We start from the raw sequence: 21,941 nt of genomic DNA on the forward strand, positions 1-21,941 counted from the left end.
AGTCTCTGAACTCAGAAGGATTTTTTAAGAAGAGCTGAGTGATGAAACTGGAGAATTTTGTTTGCAATAACTTTCCGAGTTGGAACTAAAGTGACAATAGGGGAATGAACAGTTTTTATTATCATAATTATAATTCTCGCATCTTAACTTCAGATGATCAAAAAGCAGAATTAATCTAAAAGCACGACTGTATTCAGCTCTTTCCTTAAAGTTTAAATTTATTTATTTCAGTAGATATACAACCAAATTATTGTAACTTGTTACAGATATTATCGCAGGTCTGGCCTATTCCCAGCCCACAGCGCTACCCCAGAGGCGGTTATACGAGCGCCAGCATCCCCTGCTCAGCCCCGGGGACGCCGCGCCGTGAGCGGGACTGGCCGACCTTGGCGGGGCGCAGGTAGCGCGCGCCGGAGGGACGCGGGAGGCACACGCAGCCGCCCAGCGGGGACACGGACACAGCCCTAGGGCACCAAAGCGATGGCAGAGGGTGCCCGAGGCCTCGGCTGAAAACCAGCCTTGTTGGAGCACCCAGTTCATTCACCATCCCCGAGTTGTTTTGCTCACTGCGAGAGGAACACCACTAGTTTTAGAAGCTTAATATGTGTTAAGAGCTCATTAATATCATCAGAGTAAATGGGCCTATTAAAACATCTTTAAGCAATATCTGAACATAAATCTCCCTAAACTATATTTAATGACTGTACTTAAGATACATTATATGCAAGTCTTAATGAGACATTAGATAGCATTTTGAAGATTAAAATTAGAGAATCCATATAAAGTCTGTCCACTTAATGTAGCCTTAAGCTACACTGATGAAAAGCATTACTACCAAATTATTACTTCATTAGAACAAATATTTTCTAATCATTTCTGATTTATGCCATTAGTTGTCTCCATATATATTATTCGTATATATATATAAGAGTATACACAAAACAATTTTCTAGTTCCACAGGACATGGGAGAAATTTTGAGCTTTTTAATGGCTGAGTTAATTACTTGTCTTTTTTCTATTGAGTTAAAAATAAGCACTCTTTATAAAAGTCCATTTACTGTATCCCCACTTTCCTAATTTAATTGGAGATTTTAATTCCATTAACCACAAGGTCATTTTTTAAACACTTACTGGTTTGCTTTGCAAAGATTCGTAAGAGGGTTCAGTGGTGGTTTTGGCAGCGTTGGGTTGACGGTTGGACTTGATCTTAAAGGTCCCTTCCAGGAACGATTCTATGGTTCCATAAGATGTCTTGGACTCAGCCCCTCCGTGTCCCTTCAGCCCCTCCGTGAAGGTCCTAGCATGGCGGCAGAGACCCCAGGACGAAGCTCGAGGGACACGCAGGACCCTGCACCGCACGGCTGCTCAGTGGCGACGGCACAAACTCACGTACGGCTCCGTCGGGAGGAAGGCGGCAGCACAGCACGACAAGGGACGGGACGCGACATCAAAATTAACCAGGGCCCGCGGCAGTGCGTGAATGCCCGTTGCTCCAGGAAGCCCTGCCCATGGCAAGCCCGCGGGATGGGCGCCCGCTGCCGGGACACGGCACGGCACAGCCCGGACACAGAGCGGCACTGCCGGGAGAGCGCGGCGGCGGCGGGACACCTCCTCCAACTACTGAGTCACCGCCAAAACGAATTGCAATAACCTTATTAGCAAGAGGGCTTTATGTGTGGTTTATTTTGTATAAACAGCTTTTCATTAGATAAATGAAGCCCAACAACCTTTATAAATGTTTTCAATTATGAAATTATGCCATTGAGATATCCGGATGACGATAATCAGGGAAAACACCAGTGACACCTCTTGATAGGAGTCAGAGCGTGCTGCCTGGATGACTGCTCCTCCCAATAAAATACAGCCTCGCCACACCAGTCATTTAAAAAAATCCCTCTTTATTAGATGAAATCTGTAGCAACAAGACTATTTTCATTTGTTCTGCCCAAGTCTTCTATCCAAAAGAGAGAACATCTCATTGTAACAATTTTGCATTTTTAACTGTGCAAATTAAGCATTCTTCATAAATAACAGCCTGGTTTTCTGCACTAGAACTCCTTTTTATTAGCAGCACAGTAACGAACAATGAGCAATGTGTTCTATTATTCTTTGTCAAATCACAGAATGCTACATTAGAATAACTCTGCTGGTCAATGTAATATAGTAGATTAAATTCAACTTCTGTGCAAAAACCACTGTAAAACAGCATGATAAGAAGGCTATAAAAAATTTAATTTTACTCCAAACTCCATCAGAAAAAAAAAAATGGTGTGAAAAGTAATTTTGCATAATCAGTACACGCCATCTGGAACAATTAACCGATTTCTATAGAACTATGAGGATCAGTCATATCTGCTTATTAAAGATCAGAAATTATACAAGTAATAAATCCTTGAAAAAACTAAGCGTACTCCCGCCTGTCAACGCTATTTTAACTTCAAATACTGAAGAACGCCTGATAAGGCTGAAAAGAAGAGATTAATATATGCAAATTACATCCAGCATTTAAAATCCCCAACAACTGTCTCCGGTTTTCTGTCCCTTATTGCTGCCTTTATGTTTTATTCATACACCAACTCACCTGTCACTTCATAAGCTATAATATTATGGGGGTATTATTAAACAGCATAAAGCCGTGCTTTAATTGGAAAGCTTCATTGCATTTTCCAATTATTTGGAGTAAATTAAAAGCAGATGCACATAGTTTAATAAGGAGTCTAATATCAGTTCCGGGAAATCAAAATTCATTGTCATTACTATGCCGTGATAGTTTTGCAAACTGTACTCAATTTCTGAGGTTTTGAAAAGAAAATCTGTCTGTGCAATCTGTTAATTGTCATTCGGTTAATAACTGTTTAAATATCCAAACCACAGAGTGGCTTCCTATTTAAAAAAAATTAAACTACGGCACTCCGAAAAGCAAAACAAACCCAGCGCAGCCGGCCGCAAAGGTTGTGCTCGCCACGCGTCCCGCCGGCTCCTCCTGTGGCGGGCAGGTTCCTGCCAGCAGCGCCACGAGCACCGAGCTGCACCCCTGCCCTGGCGGGGCTGCACCGCAGCGGGGTCCCCCCGGCGTCACCTCCCGCCCTCGACACAGCCCCACTCCAGCCGCTCGCCGTGGCTGCGCCCCGCACGCCGCGCGGCGTCAACGCCTGCGCCACCACCCACGCCGCCGCCGGGAGAGACCCTGCCCGTACACCTGCTCATGCATAATTCACAGCGTGGGGGCAGCAGCCAGAGAATCCTCCCAGCAGAGATCAGCCGGCAGCTTCCTCGGAAGGTGACGTGTGATCCGAGAAAAGTGGGCAAAGGCTGTATGCGTGGTGCGGTACAGCGGGAGAAGGCACGCCACGCCGGCCTCGCGGGACAGCCGAGGGAACACGGAGCCACGGCCAGAGCTGTCGCGCTCTTGTACACGTACGCGGCAGTGAGGAGATGAAGATAAAGAATGCCACTTCGGACAAGAGCAGGTTAATCAGAAAATCACACGTCTGAAAAACGACACGGGCGGGAGGACTCGTGGCTTCATCTTTCACCGTTTGGGCCGAGCCTGCCCGAGCGCAGCACGGATAACCCAGCAGTACCCGGCAGCTGCAGGCACACAGGGAATCGGCACACCATGGATGAGCTAATTTAATAAGAAATACACTTTTTTGAATCTTGTTAAATACAGTATTAAGTAACACTTACATTTCCCCTCCTGAAATACGCAGCTGCAGCATTTTACAGGAGACTTCAGTCTCCCTGAACTGCTGGATATTAATAGAGCCTTTTATATTTTGAAGATTATCCAGGTCTCTTAGTCCAAATTGGAAATTGCAATAGGGCAAAGAACAGGCTGACTTTAATCTCAGCCTCAGTAAAGAGGTTTCAATGCAGAATAAAGCTTGTGTCACAACTTGTCTGTTTTTTTGGACCATCCTGATTAAAATTCAGTGTCACAAAAAATAAATTTAGTTCCGCTTCTATTCTTAAGAAGCGCAAAGAACACACACGTGGGAATCGGGATCGACAGGAAAATGTAGCACAGAGCCTCCCCCTTTAGAGAGCGGAATGTACTAAAACACTCAAACAGAGGAGGGTATCGCAAAACCACCAGAAACTATGCTGGAAGATGAAGATAAAAGCAATTCTTGTGCAGTGATCCAAAAAATAGCATCTTCCTTTTTTTCAAAATTACCTGTTTTAATAAAGCAGACACACTGTGCCAAGTGAACCATTTAATTATCTGCAAAAATGATGAAGCAAAACAATAGTTTGCAAAAATAAATGACTAACCTCTGATTAAAACGTCTGTCCTTATTACATACAGATAAAAGATACAGTATCTTTTAAAAGGAAATGTACATTGAAGAGAGGTAAGTGGCAGCTGTGGCACAGATAACCTGACATTTTGCAACAAGAAAGAAGCTGACATATGGGCACCGAAATGGAATGAAATCTTAATTTTTCTTCCATTTCTTAATCTAGAAAGACCTCCGAAAGATTTCTTTTGTAATTAAATAAAAAAGTGTAAAAACAAGAAAAAAAAAAAAAGGGGGGTACAAGCAACGAGGCACTCGGAGTCCCTCGCTGAGCAGGGGTAACACAAAGTGCACCCCCAGCCTGGCCCCGCAGCGGGGGCTCTGGTCACCCTCCCAGGGCACCCTCCAGCCCCCCCGGGCAGCCCCGGGCCTCGGAGCAGAACTGTCGGCCCCGCTGAACACGTGGAAGGAGCTCCGGAAAGGAAGGAGGAATCTGGGAGCAAACTGCTGCCGCAAGAGCGGCGTGTGAAACAAACGCTTCCAACAAAGCTGCCCAGAGAAACCACAGCTGCCCCCTGCCAAGACCGGCATCACCCAATACAGAACAGCAACTCCGTTTCCTTTTCAGGAATTCACTGGCTTTGATGTTTTTCCAGATCATTACCAGCAGTTTCTACTCTCTGCTGCCTCCAGAGACCTGGGTTACAAACCAGTGCAGATGAACACCAAGCCCTGCTGGATTTCCTACCCGAGCTAAGGAGCATCCCCCTCTTCCCGCAGCGGCCCCGGGGCACCGACCCCCACACCCACTCCCGCGGGGAAGCTCCCCTGGGTGACCCAGGGGGTCCAACTCCGACTGGAACCAGCGATTGCAAACGCTTCCCTCCCCAGCTGCAGCCCGACCCCCCCACCTCGCGGCCACGACTTCCGCCACTCGCCTGCGCCCAGTCACTACCCGCGGCCCAGCAGAGCGCGCACAAACCCGTCCCGCTACCCCGGCAGACCACAAAGGGTGTTCTGACCTTTCTACAAAGTGTCTTAAAGAGGAAAATAAATATTTAAATATCAGAAAGAATTATTTACATTTGAAATGTAACAATAAATAAACATTTAAATAAATAGTTACCTCCTTAAGGTAAATATTTAAGGTAACAAATATTGGTGCACAGTTCCAAAATAAACAAGCTGGAGCCCTGGAGACAGCATGCTACCTCTGAGAGCTGCCCACAAAAACATCCTTCTTCAGGGCGAGCTGGCAAACACGCGACAGCCGACGCCAAGCGGCACCTGGCTGCCTTTCCCTTCCTTGATGCTCAGTCCAGTTTCTCTGGGAAAAATACTTCCCACAAGCAACTGTGTTGACAACGTGGTTAAAGACAAATCACAAAATAGTACTTTTAAGATAAGAAATATAGATAAAGGCATTCCTGCATCAAATAACTGCTTTGAAAACACGTCGCTCCTAAGCAAACGGCCGGCCGGTATTGCAGCCTGGAACGCTGCTTCCCAGCAGATAAAGTGTGTGACACGTCCCAGGATGTGATATCTCGGGTCTGGCACTTGTGTTCGAAAAAACGAAACTCCGATCACCTTGTTATCTCCCAGTTGCTGCTAGAACAACCACCCTTCGCGACAGGATTATATGACTTAAGTTACGTTTCTGACTACGAGACGACAGCTGTAGCAGTATCTGTAAATTCATACACTTGCTTCATACACAAAATTGGGACAGAGAGGCTCTAATTACTTTGTACGCACACCGTGACGGGCCTGTGCAGAAGTACCTGGTACGTGCCATGCAACACCATTTCTGTCTTGACAGTCAGAGCAAGTCAAGAGAAGGTGCAATTATCAACTGCCCTATATTCAAATTCCCTAAGTTTGTACGCTACAACCGACAAACACATCCACCTGCAACACGACTTGGAAGTTGGGTACAGTAAAATTTCAGGGCAAAAGACGGCCATCCTACCCAGCAGCGCGCAGGGTGCCACACCGAAGCCAGCAGCGGCTCTGCCCACCTGACTTCAGCAGGGAAAGCCTGCGCTGCGGGGAGGGACGCGCCTTGGAGCACCCCGTGACACCCCAGAAACCACAGCTGAGACCGTAACAATCTCATTTTGCAAACTCGGTCACTAGTTTCCAGCCCAACACCCTGCCACGTGCCCTGCAAGGTGCACGAGGACTTTTTTCCATCCCTAATCCTCTCTCTGAGAGAGGGCTGGGCACGTCTCAGACTGGCAGGTCGAAAGGATTCTGAAAGCGCAGACGCAGCCCCGAGCCGGTGCGGGACGGGAGGCTCTGCCAGCACTGTCCCCCCTCAAGAGGTCGTGCATGGCCGGCGGAGCAGCCGCCACGCTGCCGGCCTCGTCCCCAGGCACAGACAGCTCGCGCCTGCAACCGGAATTTGAAGGGGGCTTTCAATGGAAAATTTTGTAATTCGAAAGGTTTACGTTTCAGTGGCACTTACACAGCAGAAAACTTATCGGAGACAGGATGCCCAAGAGGCACCAGCATACTGGTGTGAAACACGCTGTTTATTAACTTCGGGGAGCTACGGCAGTATCTGAGCCCATCCAATTAGTGGGGCCTGCAGGAGTATTTGCACTCCTAAATCTCTTGGCTTCTGAAAGGGTTAAAGCTTATTATTAGCATATAATTTACAGGTCCTTTCTCCCAGGAAAGAAATAATGCACAGTAAATGCCACATTCATTTTAATAATACATGTTACAGTCTGTGCCCAACATCTGCACAAAGGTAAAGCAGACAGATTTTTTTGACATGTCCCACTCTGCCACCCAAACACAGGCTTTTTGTTTCTTAAGTGACGGAAGGTTTAATCAAGAAAGCAGGCAATTCATCAATCGAAACAAGGCTGCTCGCACCGCCCTGACAGCACACACATGGTTTTATACAGAAGAAACCTGGCCACCTGTCAGCAGCACCTTTTACATCAGGATATACAAATACACCGAGTGATCAATCCTCCAAGCTCTTCCCATCCGTTTCTTCGTTTTCTTATTATATTTTTCTTTATGCTAGATGTTGCGCTCATTCTCTGCTGGGATAGATGGGAGACAAGGCAAGCTATGGCTGTTTATACACTATCATAAAAATTTATATACCCTTAGAGTGACTTATTTCCCTTCTATTTGAGTACCATTATTATAAATAATTTTTCACTTCATTCAGGAATTTTCCCTGTACGTTATTATCTGTGGCTGCCTGAGAGGGCTCCCTCTCTCCCTCACTGTCCTTGTGGCTCTGATAAGCCAAAGCAATATGCAGCCAGAAGATGCTGAAGGCTGAAATGAAGGCAGTATGTAGTCACAACAACATCTTAATTAAGCTGAAGGCCATGAAGAAAGACTACGCTGTGAAATACTGAGCAGTGTCTGTCGACAGGTCTGTCTGGAGCGAGGCATTCTTCTTCCAGCAGCTGCCCATTCCAACGCGCACATTAAACCTGTCAGCTCCCGGCAGCACCCAGACACCTTCTGCACACCGGCTTAGGAATGATTCTGCCTTTCGGTCCCGGGCGCATGGCACAGGGTGGGATGGGAGCCTCCGGGCGCAGGGGGCAATGCCAGCAGCACAGGCGGCAGCGCTGCGCCGCAGCGGCACGTGGTGGGCTCCCGGCACAGGGCTGCAGGCTCCGGGCAATAGTTTCCTATATGCACCTTGTCAAAGACTGATTCATTAGTTTACCATGCAAAGAGGAGTCTCCCTAACTTTGAATGTTTCATTGCCAAGACTGGAAACAACAAAAGGCTGGTTAAAAACTGTAATTACTACTTTCAGGTCCATTTTTTCCTCTACTCCAGCTTTGTGATAATAATTATATTACACACCCCAAGGAATAACGGGACAGTTCCAGTGGGGATCTGGCTATTTCTGCCAAAGTGTATTTTGAGATACAGAGGAGGCTCAACAGCCAAAATTCACTTCACCTTCCATAAATAGGCTATACCCCAGATGGAAGTGTCCTTTTCATTGACTACTGAGAAAATCTTGGGTGTCTACAGACAGAGAACTGAGACCGTGGTGCAGCTCTTAATTTTCCCCTCCATTACAGCCCACCCTGTGCCCCCACAAGAGCTCAGACTGAGGCAGTACCAAAATTGGAAGGTAAGAGACGGTTTGTAACGGCTTTTGTTTCCCTGCGCCAGCACCAGGAAACCTCCCATTTTGCTGCGAGCCAAGAGAGGGAGCCCGCAGGCTCATCCATGCACGGTAGGGCCGGAGCGGAGTCCTGCACCCACCGGCGCCCCAGTCACCTCACCCGCCACGCTGCCCGCTCGCCGCCGCACACCTTCCCCGGCATCAGGGCCCGCAGCAAAAGCACGCTGCAGCCAGGACCCACCGCGGCAAACCACCTCCCGGCAGAGCAATTAGGGACGACAGTGGAAGCGCGTTAATAAATTTCCCGTTGCCATGGCACTGCAGCGAGGCACTCGCATTGCGGCGCAGCTAAAACGGACCGGCTGCAAACTGCACCGACGTAACAGGAAACTTCGGAATGGTTTCCACAGCGCGTCTGGGGGCTAATCCACCTCGGCAACGTGTAAGCACGCAAAGGGAATTGTCCCAGCACCTCATCACAGCTGCTGAAAAGGCAGCAGTGGTCAGGAGTTACGCATGAAGATCCCTGCCAATGCACAGGATGTTTCATATGACGAGACCCTTTCCTCAGAAAGGATCGCAGCTGCAATAGCCATTACAGCACACGTATGCACAACAGCTTGTATAACAACGTGTCTGGAGGAGAATGTGCAGTTGGGGGGAAAAAAAAAAAAGTTATATACTTGGACTGAAACGTGCTCATGCAAATGTGGACTAACGCCATGCCCAGTTTTGCAGGCCTGTTTTCTGCTTTGCCTATCGTTATCGTATCTGGTAAAGCGTTCAGGTTCTTTGCAGAACGGGCACCTTTCCAGGCTGCACTGCAAGCAGAGGCCGTCTGCGGGAAGCCCCGGAGCAGAAGCGTTCTCGGTAACATCCACGCAGAGTTGCTGCCTCGCTGTTTGTGCATTTGATGCTTTCTCAGGAGAGAAAGCGCAGCTTCCGTCCTCCATGCAGGACTGTCTCACGTGAACGCAAGAGCATGCCTTCCCTTACATTTCTAAATCTATTAGGGCAGGAGAGTAACAAGGAAAACGAGTACTGACAAGAATTATGCAATTGTTATATTCCATCTATTTAGGAACCCGAAGCTGCAGTTTCAGTCAGAGATTACCTTTTAAATAACCCTTTGATTATGGTACATGAATTAATGCCATGTTCCCATGTTAGAAGTGTCACTCACTATTAATAGCAAGAACCTGTGAATGGCACATTTTTGCCATCTTCTCTTCCCTGATTATGCACAAGCACTATCTATTGTACAGCCCACTGAAGCCACTGCTGCTTTTTCTGGGTTTCCAAGCTGTCCTGAAATCTGAAGTTCTCCTTCAGCCAGATGAAGGGACTGTACCTTCATTAGGTTTTGACAGAGTCAGGTTTAAAGCCAATATTTTTCTCCTCTCGCAAAAATGACATAACAAAGAGAAAACTGTGGCTAAGTGTGATTCTACCACGCCTATCACAATATTTGTTCAGGTGTAACATTACTCCAAGAAAAATAATTCTAAGGAAAACCCCCTTGCACCCCAGCACTTCTCGGCTGAAGCCCAGAATACGAGCCAGCCCCAGCGCAGGAGAGGCAGGTGAAACCCACTGTTGCGCCCCAGCTGCACCTCACGTTTTTCTTTAGTTTGCAGAACCAAAAGCCCTTTTGCTGTGGTTCATGAGTAGCTTCCAGACCACACAGCTCTCGGCACACCCAGGAGTGACAGACTCCATGTGGTACAAGGCTGTAAAGCATCCCTGTCTCTCACTCCCAGAGACATTTCTTCCCGGGCCCAGAGCACCCGGCTACGCTCTTTTTTAGCTCGCTCCTCCTTGCAGAAAGGCAGGACCCGCTCCGGAGGGGCAGAGCTGTCAGGGGCAGCTCACAGGGACCCCAGCTCCAAACTGAACCCCCTGTATCATCCTGACGCACAGTAACAAGTACCTGTACCTGCAGGGGCGAAGGAGTGGGCTTGAGCCTCACCGCTCTAGTTAAATACACATTTTCCCTGCAGACTAGTACTAGTTAAAAATAAAAAACAGCTAAAATATTCATTGGCAGATTTTTTTTACACAATGACACCTGCAAACTATCACTAGCTCTAGCACTTGTATACTCGCCTGGAATGGTGAACAGAGAGAAAGCTGCAGCTAGAGAGACCAAGCGTGCATGTGCAAGCGCACGCTTCTTAAAAATAACACAGAACCCCCCCATATCCTAACATCCAATTTCAAATTTGCCCTAATCTAATGCAGTACCAGTATTCAGAATATAGAAATTAGAAAGAGTAAACATCTCATCTTTTTTTAACGTGTCTGTTGAGTGTAGCAAAGAGCAGTGTGTACAAAACTCATCCTTGCTAAGCAGGACAAAGCCTCCCGTGAAATGGGCAGAGATGTCGTCTCTTATGACTCACCTGTGAGACCATGAAAAAGATGAGGAGGAAAGTTTGCGTCAGTGTTGCTTTCCATCACAGCTCTCCTCTAGCACCTCTGCAGGCAGCAGCATCCCTCCCCAAGGGCTGCGATCGGTGATCAGTACCATTTGCTGCCAGTAACACGTGTGCCTGGGCACTTTCTGGGGTCTCTCTGCACCCCTTCTGCTCTCGATATTTACACAGCACCGCGGAGAAGCCGGGTGTGTGTTCCATGGGTACCACACACGGGGCTGGTTGTGTGAGCAGGGCTGCTTTGCTTGGTTACACTTCTGATTACACAGAAGAGCAGAGAAACCATTGCGTGCGCAGCTTACCTGATATGGCATACAAATTTGAGTGCTGGTGCTCCAAGTCCAGGCGAGTGCTGTGACTTTTCCCTCGAAAGCTGGCGGGAAGCGTCAGTGAGATATGTCTAAGGAAGAGAGATGGGAAACGGAGATGATGTTACTACAGAGTGGAAGATGCTGCTGCCATCGGCTCGCTCTTGCCTGATGGTTCCAACCAGGTTAAGCAGCAAACATCAATTTTAACAAATACCAAGAGGAGGCCAAGGCGGTGATTCAGCCATTACAACCAAGGCTGGTTCAGATGTTTTACCGGCTCCTCAGTCCAGCTGTGAGCAGGACCGTCTACACCCCAGCGCAAACCCCCTCCGCGCCACTGAACACTGGACTCGGCCAACATCCGAAGCGCCAAAGGCAGCCATCCCCCTCCGGCGGGACGCGGAGGCTCCTCGCGAGCCGGCACCGGGGACAGCCTGTGTGTGGCTGGGGAGAGCCATTCCCCCCGCACCAGCCTCAGACGGCATCGAGAGCGCGGCCAAACACTCTGTGGGACTCAGCCGCGCCTCCTTCAAGGTAGAGAGCGTTAACAGCAAGTGCTCTGGATTTATCTGTGCCAAAAAATTCTGAGTACATTCATAAATACGATCTTTGAAACTCTCTTGATGACGAAGGCCTGCCCAAACCTACCCAGGGCCCGCTGCATGCTCCCGCGCTCCCCGAGGCAGGGCCGATGCAGCCCCTGAGCAGAGGGAAGCCAAATTACACTCATCACCTCTAGCTGCAGCCCCACGGCCTCCCTCCCACCATCGCCCTGCTCAGCATTCCTGCAGCAGAGAGATTTGTTACACCTTCCATTAAACCTTCCTAGGACTAGGAAAAAACAGAGCTCATGGAAGTGAAGTTGAAAGTATTTTCAGCGGTTCAGAGCCTATTAAAAGCAAAACCCAGCACACGGCAAACCTGGACATGGGCTGGAAGATGAGGTGGGCGACCTTCCCAGGACCAGGCGGTGCAGGAGGGTGGGATGTGGCACTCAGCGAGCCCCGCTCCTGGCAGGCCCTGGGCCCGAGCCGGGGCTGCACGCAGAGCTGCCAGACCTGGAGTCACGCGGTGCCAGGCTCTGGCACCGCAGATGGACCTGACAGACCCACGGACAGGACAGGACCAGCCAGTGCTGGCACCCTGACAGCAGGACACAGCCCAGGACAGCTCAAGCGGGGCTGCTGGCCATGGGGGACATGGCACTGCCTCCGCCATCACGGTGCCCCCGGCGCGGCCAGCGTGGTGCCCAGCCAGCCACAGGGCTCCCCTGAGAAGTCTGCCAGGAGAAAAGGCTTTTTGCTAGTAACCGCTACTGATAGCCCACAGATTTCCACGCTTTGATGAGAAAGTCAGGCTTTTTCCCTTCTAATTCAAACCTGTATTTTTCTAACGCTGATCCCAGGTCTGTGTGAAATTTTTATAAAACACTGTCATTAATCTTCTGGACCCCATTGCCATACGTAATGAAGATGCTCCCTTTTCACAGAAGGGCTTAGCGCAGCGCGAGAGCCGAGGCAGCAGCTACTATTTCCCACCAGCGAGAGCTACTGGCCACGGCCAGACCCCTGGCATCGCCCTCCTGCCCGGAAAACCTCGTGTCCTCCCCCAAACGCCCTACCTGCGAGAAAGCCCCTGTGCATTCTCCAGCAGAGCATCAAATCCACGTTCTTAGCTAGCAGGTTTTATCTATTGAGCAAATCATCTGGAAATTATCTGCCTTTAAAAACAGCACACATTTTGTGAAGAACTATGTATTTTTAGACCGTGATGCAGCTGATGGTGAACAGCACGGATAAAATAAGAAAAAGCAAACCTCAGTTTGAGTTTGCTTGTGCTTCCCAAAGCTCTTTCTAACCAAAAAAAGATGGTGTGAAAATATTTTCGAATTTGGCTAACAGTTTGCTGTTTAAAACACAATCCATATGAGTCTCTTTGCGAGCAGAGGCAGGTTTGTCATGAACACACTTTAAAACAGAAGACCAGTGCCTGTAGGCATTACATGCTTTTCATTTGTTTTTTAATAGCAGTATCCAAAAATACTTTCCGAGGCACCAAAACAGCTAAACAGAAAGACTTTTGAATTTCTCTTGCTTGTAAGGGGGACTGCTTTCTTCATCCCAAACAAAACAGCAGGAATTGGTTTGGAAGTAAACAAAGCAGATCTACATAAAAAGCCCATCTCTGAGCAGAGTATTTTAAAAGTTTCTACCAGCTTCTGCTGCAGGAGAGGCTGACCCCCTGCCACCCCGCCAGCCCTTTTCCGCAGCCCAGGCTGCGAGAGAGGTGATGAGCGTCCCTTCGGCCAGAGGGGACAGTCCCACGGGTGGCTCGCAGCGGGCACCGCGTCAGCGCCAGGAAGGGGCCGTCGCGTAGCAGCCTTCCAGTAGAGCTACGAATCCTTCCTCTGCAAAAGGCTTTCTGACCCAAGTCCCCGGTCGCCACTGGTGCGTCTGGCAGCTCACACAGGCACCAGGCTTCCCGATCGCCATATGCTGAAGCGGTGCGCACGTTCCACGCGTGTAATTAAAATGAATCGCTCGCCATCCGAGGGACTGTGACCACACACGCACAAATCGGTGGCAGAAGATGACGTATCCAGAGCTCGCTGCCTAACTCCACAGGGTATCCTCTTTGCTCTCCATTTCAGACGTATCAACGCTGGAAGACACGCCGAGGTATCCCCTTGCAGCAGGGGAATTGCACGTGCCCCATGTGGGGACGCGCCGTGAGACCTGCTCTCAGCAGACCGGCACTCCTGCGACCGCTCCTGGGGCTGGCGAGGAGAATGTGCCGGCTCAGCCGCTGCCAACGTCGGCTTGGCAGCCCCGGGGGGCTGACCGCGGCTGTTTACAAGGGCATTTGTCACGACAGCCTGTGTCCCCCCTTCCATGGCCACTTTTCATCTCCGAGGTAGGACGAAGGGGCACTTCATCACTCCCACCGAGCTGCGCCCAGGAGAGCTGGGTCTCTCCAAGGAGAACATTCAGCTGCAAGACCACAGGATGGAGGGCAGCAACTGCTAGGAGGAGATCAGCTCTGCCCTTCCCTTTTTTAAAAGCATGACATTGTTGTAGGGAAAAATGGGAAACAAAGTCTAATTTATTTTAAATTAATGCAAACTTTGTCCAGGATCAATATAACTTATACCTACTGAGTTGATTGCATAATGCATTTTCCTTATGTGTTGTGAAAGCCAAATCATTTTGCATTGTAGAAGACAAAAAAAAAAAAAAAAAGAAAAAAAGGCTGCCATTGAAAAGGAAGAAAATCCCAATTACAAAGTCCCCAAGTTCCTAAACACATATCGTGAAAGTATGTGCAGCTCTGAGGCATATGGCAAATCAATTACTAGTTTAAATTTTAAAACAAAAACATGGTAAATGTGTTGCAGAAATAATCAAGAACAACGGTTTGGTTTAGATTACAGCGGCCACTAGAGTTTTGAATACAATTAATCATCATTCCAGGCAATGGGAAGCCATATTGACACTTATTCCTAATTTGAATATTTAATTAGGGTGAAGTTCTTCATCAAATTATCACAGAACTGGGAGGAAAGCCTAAAAGATTTAAACAATTACTACTTTAACCCTTCACCAACTGCTCACCTGTGAGCGCAAGAATCTTCTCCCCATTCTGCAAAGCAAGAACCTGCTCAGGCAAGAGGAAGAGACATCTTTGAAAGACACTACCAACACCCTGGGAAAGGTACACGGGCACTTGGCATCCCGCAGGGCTGCTCCGGAGATGCCAAACCCGCACAGGCTCCTGCCCACCTGCGCTCTGTGACCTTTACCACAGCAAAGCTTTCAGGCCAGATCTCTATTTCAGCATCAAGTCCGGTTCCTATTACAGCTTTAGGGTTTTGGTTTGGGTTTTGCTGGGGTTTTCTTTTGTTGTTTGGTTGTTTTTTTGGGTTTGTTTGTTGTTGTGTTTTTGTTTTGTTTTTTTTTTTTTTTTTTAAAGCCTGTCCAGAATCATCCGCCAGGTTGACATGTGGAGGGACAAACCCTCTCCTGAGGGACACCGCAGCGGCCACCCACTGGCTGTCCTGGCGCAGCCGCCCGGTCCTGCCTGCCCCTCTGGGGGCTCTCCCAGCCCCTGCCCCGCACCGGGAGCTGATGGGACCGGACCCACTGCACCTCCCGCCACACTGCGGGCTCCCTCCCTCCGCACAGCTCTGCCTCAGATCACTCAAACATCCCTCTATGTGCTGTATTAATCCATATAAGAAAATCTCTTTTAATGAGGAGTGATACAGTTATGAACTCTCTAGAGCCATAATTAGAGCAAACTAATTGAAGTTGTGTTTTGACACACTTTCCAAATTCACGGGTACTGCATGACATATTCACAACACTACTGCTGCACAGCCATGGCGACAGCAAAATCATTAGGCTAATAACGCTTATTTGCATTCTTATCATGCCAGCAGCATGCCGTTAAATAGTGCTTCAACCAGTGCTAGTTTACTCTGAAAGTTTCCACTGAAAGATATTAACAGTAATTATTAGTACTTTAGTGGAATCTCTGATGTTAAGGAATGGCAACTCACGTTAACTATCCCCATGCCAATTATTTTCCTTTCGAACTGTCACAAAAAGCAGCTTTTTGCCTCCCCGCTGGACGAAAGCAACAAGGCGGATCTGGTGCTGCTGGGAGGGACAGACAGACGCCGGCCCCAGAGAGGCTCCTGCCCGCTCCCTCCGATGCTGAAACCACCCTGTTCCAGCACGGGTTAAATACAAAAAAATATTTTTCCCCAGCAGACGATAATTTCCAGGCAATATAGGATGAAACAACAGCAACAGCACAGTTCAGGACCGGGCAGATTTAATTACTCTCTTAACTTCAGTTTTTCTTTTAGTCTTTAAATCTACAGAACAAGTCTACATACGACAGCAACAGAAGCAGCACGTGCTGAGAGAGATCCTGCACACGCCAGCAAAGGTAGTTTGAGGTCTGTGCACATTATGGCCACTTTTTGAAAGTTTTTGGAGAGAAACTCGCATAAAACAGGCCCAGGAATGCCCGACAGTTCCAAATCAGTTATTAAGAACTGTCTGCAGGAAGGTGATGAACTGCTTTTGAAGTTACGGGGCAAGTACTCATAAAAAGTAACAGAGGATCATAAGGGGAAATGCCAGATATCAAAGGATGCTTCATAATTCATATAAAAATATCAACAACGCACAGCCAAAAGAACGGTACGTTTTCACTTTCCAACTGGATTGGATGAGTGCAGTGGAGAAATCAGGCAAAACTTTTTAAGAACTGCCCCACGTAATCAAATATATTAGAAACCATACTGCATGCTGCAGATGAATTGTCCTGTTCTTTGATGTACCACTGTCATGACTACAATTTATTTTAAACAAATTTAAGAACAGCACTGCAAGAACTGCCGTCTCATTGGAACACCTTCAGATAAAAAGAACCAAATCTTCCGCAACGATGGCTTATGCAAACATCACGCCTCATGAAAAACCGAGGACGGAACAATTAAATTCCAAGCTGTAGAAAGCTGAAAACACGCCTACAAGAAGTTAATATCAGGCTGCAGCTCTCAAGAAACATAATCCAACCTGAACGCATTGCCTCTGGAGGGAGGAAAAAGCCCGTTCCCGAGAGAGGAGCTGCCCGAGCTTCACTGACAGGCAGAGGACTCTCAGCAGCTGCTCACTCTACCAAATGCATCTTCCAAACTGCAGCTTGCAGACAGCACCACAGCAGATACCTACGGCTGCGGCGGCGGCCAGAATCCCATCGACAGTATTTATTCACAGCCCTTAACTTTTACTGTGCTCAGGCATTGCGATGCCAGAACACCTACCTCATACTCCAAAGAACTGCAATGAAAAACAAAACTGTGAGGCAAGAATCACCTCGGGTAATGGACTTCATTCCAGACAATCTATTCTAATCGTGTAAACCAAATATTTAAATACTTTCTAAAACCTTCCTGACCCTTTCCCTAAAACAAGCAACATATGGGCTTACCAAGCATTTCATCTCATTCCAAGCTACTAAAATATCCTGTTTCCCAAAAATCAATGAGAGCTGGTGGTGCCAGATTCAGATTTTATAAAAGCCCAAATGCATGAGAGAATGAAAAAGGGAGTGAGTGATTCTTTCCACTTTTAGATTTACCCGTTTCATTTTCCCAGCTGTAGAAAGGAAGAAGGGCTGTCCACAGCACACGTACCCAGCGCACTCCACACAGCACAGCGCTGCGCATCCCCCTCCCGAAACACCCCGCCGCGAGGACAGAGGAAAAGGATGCTGCGCTTTCTGTCAAAACTAAAGCCGTCACCAGCTGAACGGAACAAGCCCCGATGATGCTAACAAGGGAGCATGATCTGCTGCAGACCAGCAACCCAAAATGTAAGGCTTAATGCAGAACGAAGCTCCTGCAGCTTCCTCTATACAGGGATTAATTTAGATCAGAGGACTTAAGTAACCAGGATAGAACAGCTGCCAAACAATAGCAAAACCCCAACAAGTTTAATTTACGCTGCTTGAAAGTCTGAGCTGCAGCCCATTAAATTGTTATAGGCAGAGAACTGCATCAAAGAACTAAGACCTCATACTGTAAGCATGAAGTGCTTATGAAGTGGTTGTCGGAGATGAGCAGCGCGGCGTCTCTGGAGGCTGCAGCGGGAAGAGCGCAGCTTTCCACATCCTTCACTCCCCGCTCTCCAGAGTCAGGAGTTTTCAGATAATGAAGCAGTAGGGAAAAATTGCCAAACAGCAGAAATACTCCAAAAAGATAAATTACACACAGTGTGAGCGTCCTCAGTTAGGATTTTAAATTCCGTCAAATTAATCAGCACAACAAAGCCTGGGCTCCCGCATCTGAGGAGACGCGTACCTGCGAGGGGAGCCCCTCCTGGGGGGGCTGCGTGGGGACCCCCCCAGCCCCGGGGTGCTGCAGGCCCAGCCCAGCTCGCAGGGAGCAGCGACACCCCCTGCAAAACCTGCTAAACAAATATTCCACATAAAGACTCATTTGGGAAGAGCACGTTGTCAGCACTTTGCCAGTAATAAATAATGACAGTCCAAACACTTTACTAAAAGCAATAAACTCAAGAAGTGTTTTGGAAAATGGTGAAAGTGATTGATTTAAAGAAGGAAATATCTGAACACAACCACATGCACTTCAGGGTGAAAGCACAGATTACAAATCAACAGTGGCAGAGATCATATTAAATAGCAGACAACACAGAAGTTTTAGGGAAAAAACGCTCAATTTCCCTGCAGGGCTTATTTAACAACTGAGTATATAGCTTCTGTGAATGAATACCTTCGGTTTGTGCTTAATGACCTTACGCTATACCCTAAAGAAAATATGCCTCCAGGAATATTACTATACCAGGAACAGGGCTCTATAAAGAAAAATGACTCTACGGATATCGAACCCTCTTCACTCAGAGCACTCCACAAATTTTTCAATGCATCCTCAAAATCAGCTAAATCAATCAAACTTCTTCTAACTACAGTTAATGTCTCTCTCTCTCGGCTGCTGCAAGGGGTTCTTGTGCCTGGAAACCACTCATATTGTTTAAACATTTTTTCCTAATCATCATTTTCTACCACTAAAATATACTGGACTGTGACCAATTTTTGCACGTCTTCATCCAGCTGAGTTGGACGCGAGCCATACGGTCAGTGCCGTTTCATAACAAATTCCTTATGGGAAACAGGCCCTGGATAAATGGATGCCAGCACCCCGTACCCACTCCAACCATCCTGTTCAGATTTGCACAGCGTACACGCATCACGGACATTTCATCCTTAAATTGTGCTTCTTACCGGCCCACTGGAATGGGTCTACGGAAACACTTCCTCCAAGCTTTAACTTATTATTTCAACCTCATTGGGTTTTTTAATCCATAGCTACTGTGATGTGAACCCAGCCCTTGTACCATCCTTGTCCTCTTGTAGGGTACATAGTTTAAAAACTAGGGATATTGTGCTGTATTGCACAAGTGATCTGAGCGTTCAAGCCAAGGAATCTGTTTTATTAGTTGTAGATCAGAAGGTAGTTTTACTTTAGAGCTCTTTTGATGAAACAAATTAGAAAACATAACTCCACCAAAAAGGGTGCATTTGGTAGAAAGGATGAGACTGTCAGAAGATCCCACTGGCAAACCAGAAACATCCATCCCAAAGTACTCCTGATTTGGCAGCATCTGCTTCAGATGAAGGCCTTGAAGGTAGACCCCCACCACGCTGCGAAAGCATCCTGGCCATCAGGCTACCCGCGGTGTCTGCCTCCAGCCCATGGCAGCCTGCTCAAGTCTTGGCTTTGTTCCCCACCAGAGCAGAAAAGCATTGAAACCCTGGAACCTCTTCCTCCACAGACTCTCCATAAAATCTATTTTAAATGTCTTAAAGAAAAAAAATTAAGATTGTTATTTATAAATAATATTGCTGCTACTTAAAAAATAGGGAAGGTAAAAGGCTTCCCACTTCCCTTCAATTAACCCAGTGCAGAGTAAGGCTGGCTGGTCGTCAGCGCGAGTTCAGGTCTCCAGCACACCGGGCTGGCGGAGCTGCTTTATTAGCTGCCACCTATTGCACATCGTCAGCCTCCAGCAAAAAGCCACACACTGATCACTTTCCAAGCTCACACGACAAAGTCCAAACACCATTAATAAATCAATTTGAAAAATCAGACTTCTCTGCCTAGAAAGGAAATTCTTACATTCCTTAACATTAAGCTCCACTGGGAGCTGAGGACCAGGAGCAAATCATTTCCCTTTTCTAAGGAGGGGTAGCATGGCTATTTAAAAGGTAATTGGGAGCACAGGAGGAAAACTTACACATCCTACTCTTATTTCAGGGGTTTAAGTAGGGCAGTTGCTATCTTCTTATCAAAGCCAGAGCAGCACTTCCCCGGTGCAATACTCCTGCCAGATCGCTATTTCAAGACCCGAGCACTTGGTGGCACAGACTGACCACGCTCAGAGGACGGAGAGGGTGCGGGGAGGAATGGCTGCCAGCCACGCTGCAGACCCACAGCTGCGAGGGATGTGAGCTACAGCAGAAACGAGCTGGTTCTGTACCTTATTAGCCATGCGGATCAGGCAGGAGTTACAAGCACAGCAGCCGTATGCTGGGGTCCCGGCTCTGGCATGGCACGCAGCCCAGACACCGGGCAGGAGGCCGGGAGAGGTGCGACGCTGCTGGCCCTGGGCATCGCTCCTGGGCTGGGGCAGAGCTGCTGCAGGCAAAGTCCGGAGGGACTGTCACCTCCTCTGGGACAGAGCAGCCCTGTGGCCACACTGGTGCTGCCGTAGGCGCCAGTACCCCACCTGTGGCCCCCCCCAGCCAGGGCAGTACAGAGCACCCACTGCCTTTTCCAGCTGGGCCCCACCTCCAGCACCGGCAGCCCAGTCTCTCGCCTGCCCACGGCAGGCATTTTGTACTGCCTGGACACAAACCCCCTGCACCCAGGAGGCCTTGCCTGCTTCCCCCCGACTGTGACCGGCTGCCGTGCTCCAGCTTGCCTGTCGTGGTTTAGCCAGGAGAAAACCGTGCCCCTTAGATCCGGCAGGCTTGTGCCAGCTCCAGCTGTCCCTGTGGCTGTGTGCACGGGAGCCACACGGCACCAGCGCCATGAGGCTCTCGGGGAAGCGGTCACCCCTCTCCCCATCCTCCATCTGGCTCTGCAAACCACTGCCTCCTTCTGCGGGTGCCCGTGACAGTTCGTGCCTGGCTGCACCAGGAGCTCCATGTGCAGAGACCTGACCAAGCCACTCAGCGTTCCTGACTGCCACCCACCAGGACGGCAACTCCCTCCCGAGCTGCAGCATGCCCGCACCGCTGGCCTCTCCTGGCCGGGCCAGGTGTCCTGCCAGCCCTGCCGCCTCTCCTGGGCACCGGGCACACTTGGAGGTGCGGCACTCAGGGCTGACACGGTTTTCTCACCCGTGTGCCTTTCTGGTCAACTCGTGGCTCTGCCTCCCAGACAGCGGCAGGCACCACAAGCCCCACTGAGACCTGCAGCTGGGGCTCACCTGCCCTCTCCCCTGCCCCACCGCTCTGGTTCTCAATTAGAACAGCCATGGAGAAGTGCCACAGGCATCCCAGGAAAGCAACCAGAGGGGTTCTGTCCTTCTGAACGGAGAGGCCGAGTGCTCAGCCACACTAACGCATGATATGAATACAAGCGGACTGCAGCAAGATCTTCCTTCTCCCTGGTAAGCCATTAACCTTTCCGATGACAGCCCTGCAAACTAAATGACTGAACGATTCCCGGGGTCAGCACGAATCTACATTTTCAAAACCTGACATCAACAAGTAAAAGTTGTGACTGAATCCCAGTCTTTCCGAGAGGAAGATTAAACGCCTGTGACACATCATCTGCAATCAGAGTGCTCCGTTTCCCAAAGTATCCGTCACAGATTGATAACATCCACGCAAAAAGTTAAGTGCAATTATGTCTGTCACTGTAAAACACACTTCAGCAGTACTGACTGACATCTTGCTTGCAGCTGACAAATTGTGAGAGGGCTGTTTGAATGACGGTGGTAGAGACTCCTGCAGCACCTTGGGAAGGGATGCGAAACGCACTCCCCAACCACAGAAGCCACAGGGGCTCACAAAGCTCCGTGGCTGTGATGGAAGCCATCGCGTAGGCAGCCACAAGGCAAAATGGTTCGAGGTTGGCTCGGGGTACATTCACAGAAGTCAGGGACCTGCTCCCAAAAGGCTGGAACTGGACTCACGAGAGAGGAGACCGTCACACGCAACCCGTGCTCTAGCCTACTGCAACAGAGCTTGAGGCACCCAGGGGCTGAGCCACAAGACGCTGCTCAA

General features: G+C 48.7%; 1 protein-coding gene across 9 annotated transcripts in view; it reads right to left on the minus strand.

Annotated features, from left to right (window-relative positions):
- Positions 1-21,941, minus strand: part of MVB12B (multivesicular body subunit 12B) — a 65,707-nt gene that overhangs the window by 20,725 nt on the left and 23,041 nt on the right. For 8 of the 9 annotated variants that reach the window (XM_074608267.1, XM_074608270.1, XM_074608266.1 and 5 more), the window contains one exon: positions 11,106-11,203. In XM_074608267.1, coding sequence (XP_074464368.1) covers positions 11,106-11,203 — 98 coding nt within the window. Of the gene's footprint in view, positions 1-7,210; positions 7,308-11,105; positions 11,204-21,941 lie in introns of those variants that run through there. The other variant, XM_074608269.1, reaches the window with a different exon arrangement.

Source organism: Larus michahellis, chromosome 15 (assembly GCF_964199755.1).
Source record: "Larus michahellis chromosome 15, bLarMic1.1, whole genome shotgun sequence".
In the NCBI taxonomy this organism is placed as follows: domain Eukaryota; kingdom Metazoa; phylum Chordata; class Aves; order Charadriiformes; family Laridae; genus Larus; species Larus michahellis.